We start from the raw sequence: 12,374 nt of genomic DNA, 5'->3' as shown, positions 1-12,374 counted from the left end.
TAACAGTGATCCAGTGTGTTCTCCTCTCTGGTCGGGCATTTGATCAACTGTTTGTACTTCGGGAGTTCTTTGCTCAGGTTTCCTTTATTAAAGTCACCAAGGACAATAATTAAGGAGTCCGGATATGTTTGCTCCAAACACAGGATCTGATCCGCGAGTGCACGCTGAGCCTCGTGCACGTCCGCACCGGGCGAGATGTAAACAGCGGCCAGAATGAATGAAGCGAACTCACGTGGAGAGTAAAATGGCTTACAGTGAATGAATAAGTATTCCAGAGCAGGAGAGCAGTGCTGGGAGATCACAGTCACATCAGTACACCAACCACTGTTGATATAGAAACAGACACCTCCACCTTTGGTTTTACCGGAGAGTTCCCTGTGGCGATCCGCTCGGAGGAGTTGGAATCCCTCCAGCTGCAGCGCGCAGTCCGGTATCTGTTCACAAAGCCAGGTCTCCGTGAAGCACAACACACAAGATGAAGAAAAGTCCCTGTTCCTTCCCATCAACAGTGTCAGCTTGTCCATTTTGTTGCTAAGTGAGCGGACGTTAGAGAGAAAAATCCCAGGTAACGGTGTGCGCGTCCCACGTCTCCGGAGGCGCACCAGCGCACCATCTCTCTTCCCTCTTGTCAAGTGTGTTAAATGATAAAAGGTCTGTACTGCGCTTTTCTACCTACTCAGGTACTCAAAGTGCTTCACATGACTTCACATTTCAAGCACACATTCACACACCAGTGGTGCAACCCCTAGGACACCCCAAGTGTCTTGCCCAAGGATACATTGATTTGATCAAGGGCCTGATCAGTTGTGTAGGGTTGTATTTCGATAAGGTTCATTTGGTCTTCACCTATTTATGAACTATGATAGAATTCTATCATAGTGTGTAGGGTTGTCTTTATTTCTTGATGTCTACCTGGTGTAATTGTCATAAATATCACAGCAATGATTGAATATTATTAAGTTAGACGGTGTTATGTGCAGTAAAACAAATATTTTGTAATTTTAAAAGTGATACTTTAAAGAGTTTGTGAGACACCTTTGTACTGTGTTGCTGAATAGTTTGCACAATTTCCTGAAACAACAAACCCAACCACTGCAGCATCTATGATGGTGTTCACTGACCGTATTTGACCACTGAGTCATGTTATTTTCGAGTGTATGTGCAGCTTCGCATGTGGTAACAAAGCAGATGTGTTGCAAAAGGTCACCTTGGTTTTAACCACCAGTTTGTGGCCAGTAGTTTATCTGTTTTCCCATCATATGTGCCTAATCTAAGTTTAGGTTTAAATTAAATCTTTTTAGGCATATACAATTTTGTTTTCTCTATACCTTATTTGCTCAGTTGGTTACTCTATTGGTGGAGCGTTTTCCTTTTGTGACATACACAGATCTTCAGATTGGCTGAAACAAAGTTTAATCTCACTGCAGCTTTACTGCTACTTGGACAAACAATGTTGGGTTCACATACACTGGTCATTATTTACCTTTAGAATCAGCCTTTATGCATGAAAGCAGTTTCAAAAGATTTGTGTGGTAAATGTAGCTCAAGGAGTTTGAAGCTACTACTACTATTGCAACAATTGTAAAATGTGATAAAGGCTGAAGGACCTAGGATGCACGTAGAGCAACAGTGGAATTATCAGAAGCTCAGTTTGCAGGAAGCAGATTGTGGTGAGTCAGCACAGACCACCATCGTGTGTGCATGCAGACTGGTTGTGGTCAGATAGGGTTGGATGTGTTAAAGAACCATGTGAGGGAGGGGTTTTCACACGCCAAAGAACACATCAAGCCCTATAAGAAGATGCAACAGATTGCAGAGTCTTCATCACAGCCAAGTGTCTCCAATACAGGTAAATATATATTAATATGACCTCTGATGTTAGACAGATTTATTGTGTTACAGTAAACAGCACAGCAATAACAATGACACGTTTGTGTGTTTGCTTGCAGCCAGAACTACTACTACAAAGAAAAAGACATCTCTGTCCACTTTGAGAAGGTTTGCTTTGTTATACTTGCTCTTTATTGTCTAAGGATGTTTGCACGCATCTAGATTGGGGTTGTGGTTTTTTGTGTTTGGCTTTTTGCAGGTCTGCAGCTCGTTATTCGACCTCATCTACACAAATGCATATCTTCAATTTGCCTGTCAGAATGTATTACCATACATTATGGCAATTTATCCCAAGCATGGACTCTGAGCCACCTGTCAAAGTCGGCTTTATTGTCAATATTGCCGTATGTGCTGGACATAGAATCTAAATTGCGTTACTCTCAACTCCACAACTAAAGAACTTAAGTATAAACTGTGACCTACAGGATTTCTGTAGTGATTTTGAACCTCAGTGTAATGGCTTCTGTTGAACTGTTGATTTGTACAGTTGTCATGAACCAACACAGTCTCAGTCGCACACAATGCTGCTACTCTACAGCGTGAGTTGCAAAAGTCTGCATTAGGGTTGGTCAAAGGCCCTCCATATTTTACCCCGGTATAAGTGAATACCGTGCCGTGCTGTGCGCCGTGTTTGTTTTTGTAATTTTATCATGTTAGTAGCACAGCCCTGTGCAGCCTTTATGTTAGAAGTTACGCATGGTAATAAAAATACTTGTCCGGTAAACTGAAAACCTGCCAAGTTTTTCTAATGGAAACAATTAAAATGATAAATGTAGGCTCAGACGGTACCAAACTGTTGGCTTGTGCCTACACCGTTCAGAAACTAAACACCAGCTCAGCTCTGGCTCGTCCTCTAAAGCGCAGCAGTGTTCTTCTAAGGGACCAGGTCACAGGTGCGACTACGGCTCGCTCTCCTCCGCGCTGTCACGTCATGTTCATAAACTTTATTAAACGTCTCCAAAAGTAAAATACATTATACTACTGAAGTAAAACTGAAGATTCAACCACACAAGGCATCAAATAAAATATGTTTAATATTTGATCCTAATTTTTTATATAAGTGGATTGCATTTTTTTATTGACGGTATTAAAAATGATACCGTCGCTACCTGTGTGCCCTGCCGGTATACCTTAATACCTTAATGCTGCCCAACCCTAGTCTGCATTGGTGGTAGGTTGATGGCTGCAGTAGATTTTCACCCAGTGTTTGTAGGTTTGTGTTGTTACTGTACCTCCTGGCACAGATATTTTAAGTGTTTCTCCAGCTATTGTGGTGATCATTACTGCCTCTTTTTCTACTCACAGTTGGGCATTTTAACACAATTAGTTAAGGTTAGGCACAAAAACACAATTCCTGTATGTTTATTTCTGCTGTAAATTTCACTCAAGTGGTACTTTGAGAAACAGCACAAAATACCTACTAGTAACCTCTTTTACTGCCCTAAATCAATGATCAATTTTCCTGTCTGTTCATCAGGGAATCATGAGGGTCCAGATCATCTGTTTTCTGCTGGTGTTGCTTGCTGCCACTTATCTCTGTCTGGATGGTCCCACCAATCCTCGCTACAACAAGTTCATAAAACAGCATGTCATTCAGAAGATGAGTGCCAGTGAGTGTGACCATGTCATGAAAGCAAGAGGAATTAACAACAACAGAAATTGTAAGAATACCAATACCTTCATCCTAGCCACAAACGAGGTGGTGAAGTCTGTCTGTGGGAAAAATGGAGCGCCCTACAAGGAAAACAAAAACATGACCATAAGCCTTCAGCACTTTGACATTGTTGTGTGTAAACTGAAGAAACAGCCAGGAAAGAAAGAGAAAGGGAAGTCCAAGTGTCAATATGATGGTGAAAAACTCAACAAGAGAATCATAATCGCATGTATTAAAGGATATCCTGTGCACTATGATAATGACATTGATTATATTGACTGAACAACTGATGTATGCCTTTGTTTCTTGTCAAATAAACTTTGAACTGCTTATGTTTATGTCTGGTTCTTAAGTAGTCATCTACATACTAGAATCATATTTAGCAGATTGATTTAGGCAAGTGCCACACTTACTGTCTTGTAGTCCCTCTGCAATAATAGCAGTTGTTACAACCTGTAGATCAATGTTCATTGTTGAACTACTAAACTGAATAAATGTGCCTCAAGAAAGTAGAATCTGGTTGCCAGTTGCAGACAAACATCTAAAAATAATGACAGCATGCAAGATCTTTTTTCCCCATAACTAAAATTCAGCAGCAGTGTATTGTGTTTTGTGAATATTGTCATTAAGAGTTTAAAAATAAGAGTCTCATGTAAATGTATTCTGCTGCACAACTTGGGAAACTTGCTGATGTGAAAAACAGAGCTGTGGCTAACCATATCTTTCTCCCCCTGACCAAACACAATGGCTAAATACTAAGAATAAATCACCCACACTTCACAGGATGTCGGAGGTTGATATGCTAACGGCAAGAAAAAATGTGTGATGACATTTGCTATTCTTTCATCTAGTAGCTAGTAGCAGATGAGTTCTCAAGAAGTTCTTAAGCCAAATCATTGGTTCAGACCAATCGGTGTGTTTAAAAATGTGATATTGGCCTGTTGTGGTAACTGCTGTTTGCTGTCTTTCAAAGATCTGTGCATGTTGGGTTTCATTTTCTACTTCTCTGATCTGATCTTACAGGATCTGATTAGCTAAAGTTAGCATGTGTACATTTGTGAGTTGATCATATGTTTGTGTGTGAAGGTTCAGACTGTACATATGGCTAATGACAGTAATTAATAATTCAGAATTATTAACATTAAAATTCACTATCATTAAAATGTTGTCTAACAATGGAGATATCCCACCCATCACCTGAGGTGAATGCTGGACAGTTCACAGTGGTCAAAGAACCAAAGAGAAGGTGCCTTACCTGAGGTGTTCTATTGTTTACAGATATTAGCTGACCCACACTTTCAGCACCCTGTTATCAGTTCCACCTATCACACGGGCTGGATAATTTGCATACATCCAGGTCATTTTTATGCAAGAGCTATGTTTAAAAAAAAATCACAGTGTGATTGAAATAAACTGCTGTCTTAACCAGATTCCTCTGAAAATGTTGATATTGCGTGCTGCTCTTATGTTCACACTTGGAGGTAACAATAAGGTAACAACTCTTTTAATCTCACGCAGTCCGTTTTGGAGCCAACACATGAGAAAGGCCACACTCTGGATCTTGTGCTGTCATATGGGCTGGATGTACAGATAACTGAAATCGGACACTCCCTCTTATCAGACCATCTACCTGTGCTATTCTCCCTCTCTGTGCCTGCACCCGCCACCGTGAACAGCGCTCCCGTTCGCCGTCTCCGTGTTTTTAACCCCTCAACTCCCCAGCTGTTTACCGCTGCTTTTAAAAACTCCTTCTTATATTCCCTTGATCTTAGCAGCCACAGTGTGGATGATTGTGTAATGATGTTTGATTCACTTTGCTCCGAGATTTTGGATTCAGTCGCGCCCATGACTCTCAAGCCTGTAAGGCCGCAGAAACAGCCTTGGCTCAACGAGTCCACTCGTGTGCTCAGACGCTCATGTAGGCAGGCAGAGAGGAGATGGAAAAAGGACAAACTTAAAAAAAAAAAAAAAATTTCGTGGGATCTCCTCCAAAACGGTCTCACATCATACCAGCAGGCTGTTAAAGCTGCAAAGACAGAATATTTCTCCGCACTTGTGTCTGCAAATGCTCATAAGCCTAAGGTTCTTTTTAATGTGTTTGATTCTTTGGTTAATCCATGTGATGCTGTCAGTATTGAGCCGTCTCCTACCCTGTGCGAGGCTTTTAAGGAATTTTTTATTGATAAAATTTTAGCAATTAGACACCCGCTCTCGCAGTCTGCCCAGGACCCCTCAGCTCTTTCTCCCAGCTCCGCTGTCTTTGACAAATTTGAGCCTGTCTCACTATCTCACCTCACTGAGATTGTTAAAAATTACGGCCTGCCACTTGCCAATCTGACAGCATTCCATCCCGTCTTTTTAAAGAGGTCTTCTGCACAGTTGACACTTTTTGCTTACAATTTATAAATCTGTGTCTGAGCTCTGGATCTGTTCCATCCTCTTTTAAACATGCCACGGTGCAGCCTCTTTTCAAATCCAAGAATTTTTAAAAACAGCCGATGTCTGTGAACCATTTCAATCTGGTTTTAGGCCTCTCCACAGCACTGAAACTGCTCTTTTAAAAGTTTTTAATGATCTCTTACTAACCCTTGACTCTGGCAACTGTGCCATTTTAATTCTCCTCGACCTGACAGTGGCCTTTGACACGGTAGACCATAGGATTCTCTTGGCTCGCTTAGAGCACCATGTTGGCATAAAAGGCACCTAAACTTTCTGAAACTAAACGAAAACAAAACTGAGGTTGTCTTGTTTGGTCGCCCCGACCTAGTCCAGGTCCTTGCCAGCTCCCTTGGCCCACTAGCGCCAAACATACAAACTCATGCAAGGAATCTCGGGGTGATTGTAGATGGTGCTTTTAAATTGGACAAGCAGGTGAGCTCAGTGGTCAAGTCCAGCTTCTTTCAACTAAGGCTTATTGCTAAGGTAAAGCCATACCTTAGTCAGAGTGACTTAGAGAAAGTCATCCACGCTTTTATAACCTCTCGCTTAGACTACTGCAACTCCCTATATATTGGAATTGGACAGTCAGAGCTTCAGCTGGTCCAAAACGCAGCGGCTCGCCTTCTCACCGGGACAAAAAGCGCGAGCACATCACGCCAGTGCTTTCCTCACTTCACTGGCTACCGGTGAAGCACAGAATTGATTTTAAGATTCTTTTATTCGTTTTTAAGTGTTTGCATGGGCTGGCCCCGGCTCTGGAGGTCCCCCGATATCTTTTAAAAACTAGAGGTGACCGGGCCGTCTCAGTCGTGGCTCCCACTCTGTGAACGCTCTGCCTCTAGCTGTGCGGTCGGCAAATGGCCTCACCACTTTTAAATCTTTACTTAAGACTCACTTGTTCACCTTGGCCTTTGCCTGAGTATTAGCAGCTCTTGGGGATTTTTATGTTTTATGATTGTATCTTTGTTTTATTGTATTTTACTGCAGTTTATTTCTTTTGTTTTTTATCAATTTGAGTTTATTTTATGTATTTTAATGTTAAGCACTTTGGTGGGCGATGCCCTTATAAATGTGCTTTAAAAATAAAGATGACATTGACATTGACATTGACAATATGTTCAAAATTCCATTTCACTTCAGGCTAATGAGTGTGTTTTATACTGTTGTGATAGGTATAATTATTAGCATGCTAACTGCTGGCCATCAAAGATCTGCTTATTGTTTTTCTTTTCTACAACTCTTTAATCTGATTGGTTGAAGTTAGTTCGTGACAGATGGTCACCGATCACTCTCCAAGTGAACCTTTCAAGTTCGTAGTTCTCCAAACATTTCCGAGAACAGAGCAAAAATTTGTTTGACCAGCTGGGCAACCTTTGAATTCCACCCCTGGTGTGTTGTTGGGCCAAGTATAAATGATTTGGCAGCTCACACAGGCGTACCACTGCTCGCTGTTTGATGTACAGGTGAGTACCTCTTTTTGTGATATAGCAGTACCTTTTTTGAAGTTCTTTTTGTTTTGTGACATCTGTTAAATTTGTGTATCTTTTTTATTGTCTTAGCAGAATTTAACAGTTTAACAAAAGAGAACTGACCATCCTCCTATCTACTTTAAAGGTGTGTTTTTGTGCTTTATATTAAACTATCCTTTAATCATCTGTACTCCAGTCTGAAATATTTTCCCACATTTTCTTCATCAGGCTATCATGAGGATCCCATTGGCATGTTTGCTGCTGCTTTCCACCACTGTGCTCTCTCAGCCTTTCTCTCTCAATGATCGTTATAAGAAGTTCATAGAGCAACATATTAATGCTCAGATGAGTGCTAACAGGTGTGATGCGGTGATAAATGATAGAGGAATAAGCAAAACAGGCAGCAATGAGTGCAAGGAGACCAACACCTTCATCCTATCAACCACCGGCCATGTCAGAGCAATCTGTGAGGGCGCAGGAGTGCCGTATGGTGATATGACCAGAAGCACTATTCCCTTTCCAGTTGTCATCTGTTCACTGAAAAACAGTGGTGCCAGGCTTCGTCACTGTCAGTACCGCGGAAGACCTAGTACGAGCTATATTGCAATCAGATGTGAAAACCGCCTTCCTGTGCACTTTGACAGAGATATTGTGGTGGTGAACTGATTGTTTGCTGTACACTGAAGTGTCTGGTTGAATAAAGTGATTTTGACAGCTTATTGCTTTGTCTGCTTTGTAATAAACTCATTCTCAATGATTGACAGTGCAGTTGTAAATAACATTTTCATTTCAATACATTTTGATACCAATTGCCATTGTTCTTCACTGTACACCACAGTGTTCCATAAACATAATGCTGCATGTGCCAAGTTCAAGCATGTTTATCTATATCATCATTTCATCTATATCCAACTTTATGATATGATAGGATGTCATTTAAACTGGATGTGAGGAAGCTTAAAGTTTGCATTTCTGGAACTGGTCATAAGGTTTGTTAATCATTGGTGCATGTCTGGTCATGCAGTGTGTTGTTTATGTAAATCAATATTACTCATTGCCAACAGTGTAACACAGACTAGCTTATTTGCTTTTGATCATTTTGGGATTAGAGGACTGTTTACAGTTCACTGTTGATCATAGTTCCTGAAACTGAACTATGATCAACAAACATTTTTATCAGTTCTGTTGTACGTGCTGCCAAAACACAGCAGCAGGTGAATAGTGAAACTTTGTTCTTTTTAATATAGTTCTGTATCTATGAAGTCATGCATAAAAATCTAACCTTAAAAAGGAATCTGACAAAGCCTGAACAGCAAAAAGTACATATACAGTATCAAAATAAGTCCCAGAAAATGAAAAGCTGCTTCATTTTCACATAGCCAATCCTCTGCCAGAAGATGGCAGCAGAGTACAGGGAGAGGGGATCTTTTTTCCCATCTTGTTTGAAAACAGGTACAGTAGTAAGAACAGACAGTACCTGCATTGGAACATGTACACCGATTTCTAAACTAAGTATGACTCATTAAATTCATATTGTTTCCAAGATGCCAGATCTTGTCTGCAATTTAAAAAAATCACTGTGCTGGTTTAAAGGTTTTTTTCTATAATAGATGTTAATGTGCAGATGTTGATGTTGAGTGCTTTCACTGTCGTGTCTACAGATCTGATTATCCCAACTTAACTTACCTGGCTTACACTGCCAATAATAAACTTCTCCTGTGAGTATGTATGCTGACATGAAAGTCCTGGTTAAGACCATTTCCACTTTTGTTAAAAGCACACCTGATAGCAGACCAATCAGATTGTTGTAAAATAGATCCCTCCCACTTCATTGTTTTTTTCTATGTAGCAGAATAACATTTAGTTTAATATTCTTTCGGTGTGGTTCAGATTAACGGCTATCTCGATTTCTCAGAAGATGTTGAACATATTATTTGCAGCTCTTCTGTTCTCCTTTAAAGGTAAGAATATGCACAAAAATCTGTTTCACTTCTGCGTTTCTCATTTTGGGTAAATGTATCATTTCTTATGTATCTTTCAGGATATGCTGACATCCAAGGATTTGTCACAAAGACCGTTTATGTTGGAGAAGATGTGACTCTTAGATGTAGCCGCCGATCTGAATCTTCAGGATTCATGTTTTGGAACAAACTTGTTGCTGGAAACTTGCCTGAAGACTTAGGAGCGACTTACACTTTTGATCAGGGGACTGTTAATAAGACTCCTCACATCACAGCACGACAAGAGCCTGGAACATTTGTTCTCCATATCACCCAAACACAGCTGAGTGACACTGCCTTTTACTACTGTCAAGAAATACTGGAACTACAAACAACATTGTTAAATATTACTCTTCTCAGTGTCAAAGGTAATTAGAGACACATTCATCTTTTTAATGCTCAACTTTTTATTTGTAGAAACTTTGCAAACATAAATACGCACAGTGTTAGGGTGGTGGCATCATTTGGTTAAAAACATTCGAACTTGTTCTCTTTGCACTGCTTTGCAGGACATGAACCTGAAATCACTGCTGTAATTCAAGATGTTCAATTTAATCCAGTCCATCCAGGAGACCCTGTGACTCTCCAGTGTTCAGTCCTCTCTGACTCTGATCCTCAGATGTGTGCAGAGAATCACAGTGTGCTCTGGTTCAGAGCCGGATCAGATGGTTCTCATCCGAGTGTGATTTATGTGCATGGAAATAGTGGAGATAACTGTGAGAGGAGTCCTGATGCTCCCTCTCAGCAGAAATGTGTCTACAACTTCTCAAGGAACAGTATCAGCTCCTCTGATGCAGGAACTTATTACTGTGCTGTGGCTGCATGTGGCCAGATTTTCTTTGGAAATGGTGCAAAAGTGGACTTTGAAGGTAACTGCAGAAGTGTCCTGGAAATGTATTTAAATGAAATCCTTAAATATCAGCTTAAAACAATGGGCTGTTTACTTTAAAAATAATATTGTTTTACTCCTTATTCACTTAATTTTTTACAAGTTCACAATGACAAATTTTATGTAATAGGTAGCAGAATATTAAGATGTATCATTATACATACAAATACTTAAACTGATTTCTACATTTTATTTCTTGTCTTACCAGATAGACGGCCATTTGATGAGTCTGTAAGTGTCACTGCATTAGCTTCTCTGCTGTGTGTCATCATAGTTATAAATCTCCTTGTTGTGGGTGTCCTCATTTACACAGCTAGAAAAGGAGAGCACGGTTGTTTTGACAGTAAGAAAATATCCCTCACTCACTCACAGAATGTGATTTTATTGGATTAGTATTAAATTATGGTATTTATTGATGGCATTTGTTTGGATTTTGTATTTCAGATGTTCTGCACACAAACACTGTGACAGCCCATAGTGTTCTGCACGACAGGAAGGTAAGATATATCTGAGATACAGTATAATATGTGCTTTTATATGAGAATTTGGTCTCATGTCATTTTTGTTTCTCAGATCGTTGAAGACATACAGCTTTATTCTGCTGTTGTCTTCACTGTGGAGAAAAGCTGGCAGTGATGGAAATAAAAAGTGGAAATAGAGAAGCAAGCTTTTGATTTGGCATCAAATTTTGAACTTCATCTTTGCTTCGTGTGAAATTATTGATGATCCAAGCATGTTTAGTCTTTTAGTTGTTGTATTAAAGATATGTTGCTTGACAGTTTAAGCAGTGATGAACAAAGCCACATGCAGCAGCTAGTACACAGACTGTGACTGGTCTGGTCTGTTTTTTCTTTTTTTCTTTTTTTCTATCTTTGTAAACCAAGAGGATATTTCAGTGGAGGTGCAAAAACCACAAGAAGTACGTGCAGTGTTATTTTAATTTCAACTGCTGTTGAGTTAGGGTTCCGCATTTTTTCCATGTGGTCATCTTAGCTATGTGTTCTCGTAGAAATGTCTGTTTTTATAGCCTAATACTAATAATAGCAGGAAAGTGTGTGTAATTGGTCCAGTAGCTTTATTTGTAAAATGTTTATTCAGAATAAACATTCCACTCTGACCATGGTTTATATCTGGATGTGTTGTAATTTACTGAACTTTTGAGCGCCTCAGCTGTCTTTGAGGCGCTCAAAGACTTATCTTACAGGAGACTGTCACACTTGTGTAAATATATAACAGGAATATACTTAGGTTTATATTATTTTCACACGTACACATACAGAGAAGTAAGTTGTTGCATAAAAGTGAAAAACAGGTACCTAAAAATAAACAAAGTGGTTTTTATCTTGTTTCACAACTCTTTCAGTTCCTTAATATAACAAGAAGAAACTCCTTAGCTGTGTCTGAAATCACTCCCTAATCACTATACATGACCCTATATAGTGCCTTCACCATTTTGTAGTCCTGTCCGAATGTTTAGTGAGAATTTTTAGATCTTATATATCATGCATCATGAATAGTAGTGTCCAACCGATGATCACTAGATTGGCGATATGTACCGCCATGCATTGTGAGGACTGGGGAGAAGAACAGGAATGGAAGTTACGTTGCCTGTCTTACAAACATAATGATTCGTTTAAGGAATGTAATATGAACTGTTTTGTGTGTCAACATAGGTTGTTTAACTGGCAGAGATTGGCTTGATTTGCGACAGTAATGATGCAAGTAATAGCAACAGAAAAAGATGGCAGTAGTGTCCGAATGGCCCGAATTGTTTTCCCAATGAGTTCACTATATGGTGCCCTACATTGAACTCAGACTGCCCTACAGTGGTCAAGATGATTAAAATAACATTTCAAAAACTTCTACTAGCTTATGAACAATGATTGGTCATACTTATGATCCCTAAATCGCCTCAGCCACTTCAACATGTTCCAATGCCTCAGAGATGGCTGAAGTGATCTGCTGGGTTAGACCTTGGACTGTATGTAACTATTGACTGAGCATCCATTATGTCACCAGTAGTTCTCTTGAAG

At 39.9% G+C, this 12,374-nt stretch overlaps 3 protein-coding genes and 1 long non-coding RNA gene across 8 annotated transcripts; all 4 read left to right on the top strand.

Annotated features, from left to right (window-relative positions):
- Positions 1-919: 919 nt before the first annotated feature.
- LOC114442707 (uncharacterized) lies at positions 920-2,130 on the top strand. Its single transcript, XR_003671367.1, has 3 exons — positions 920-1,849; positions 1,950-1,998; positions 2,090-2,130. It is a non-coding gene; the product is annotated as an uncharacterized LOC114442707 (long non-coding RNA).
- A 923-nt stretch (positions 2,131-3,053) lies between these two features.
- LOC114442706 (ribonuclease-like) lies at positions 3,054-3,876 on the top strand. Its single transcript, XM_028416482.1, has 2 exons — positions 3,054-3,061; positions 3,368-3,876. The coding sequence occupies exon 2, from the start codon at positions 3,374-3,376 to the stop codon at positions 3,824-3,826; it is 453 nt and encodes a 150-aa protein (XP_028272283.1). The 5' UTR covers positions 3,054-3,061; positions 3,368-3,373; the 3' UTR covers positions 3,827-3,876.
- Positions 3,877-7,338: 3,462 nt separating this feature from the next.
- Positions 7,339-8,171, top strand: LOC114442544 (ribonuclease-like 3). 3 transcript variants are annotated; one of them, XM_028416224.1, is made up of 3 exons: positions 7,339-7,446; positions 7,546-7,597; positions 7,681-8,171. In XM_028416224.1, the coding sequence occupies exon 3, from the start codon at positions 7,687-7,689 to the stop codon at positions 8,116-8,118; it is 432 nt and encodes a 143-aa protein (XP_028272025.1). In that variant the 5' UTR covers positions 7,339-7,446; positions 7,546-7,597; positions 7,681-7,686; the 3' UTR covers positions 8,119-8,171. The 3 variants fall into 3 exon arrangements, with proteins under 3 accessions (XP_028272025.1, XP_028272026.1, XP_028272024.1); XM_028416225.1 differs by having other exon boundaries at positions 7,363-7,446; positions 7,543-7,597; XM_028416223.1 differs by lacking the exon at positions 7,546-7,597 and having other exon boundaries at positions 7,381-7,446.
- A 131-nt stretch (positions 8,172-8,302) lies between these two features.
- On the top strand, positions 8,303-11,458 carry LOC114442543 (signal-regulatory protein beta-2-like). Of its 3 annotated transcripts, none has more exons than XM_028416220.1 (7): positions 8,303-9,170; positions 9,343-9,413; positions 9,494-9,820; positions 9,962-10,321; positions 10,550-10,684; positions 10,786-10,838; positions 10,915-11,458. In XM_028416220.1, exons 2-7 carry the CDS (start codon positions 9,371-9,373, stop codon positions 10,975-10,977), a joined length of 981 nt encoding a protein of 326 aa, XP_028272021.1. In that variant the 5' UTR covers positions 8,303-9,170; positions 9,343-9,370; the 3' UTR covers positions 10,978-11,458. The 3 variants fall into 3 exon arrangements, with proteins under 3 accessions (XP_028272021.1, XP_028272022.1, XP_028272023.1); XM_028416221.1 differs by having other exon boundaries at positions 8,303-9,413; positions 10,550-10,572; positions 10,655-10,684; XM_028416222.1 differs by having other exon boundaries at positions 8,303-9,413; positions 10,550-10,572.
- Positions 11,459-12,374: the final 916 nt, after the last annotated feature.

Source organism: Parambassis ranga, chromosome 10 (genome assembly GCF_900634625.1).
Source record: "Parambassis ranga chromosome 10, fParRan2.1, whole genome shotgun sequence".
In the NCBI taxonomy this organism is placed as follows: Eukaryota; Metazoa; Chordata; class Actinopteri; family Ambassidae; genus Parambassis; species Parambassis ranga.
Note: the sequence above shows the minus strand (reverse complement) of the source record. Positions and strands in the feature narration are given on the sequence as shown.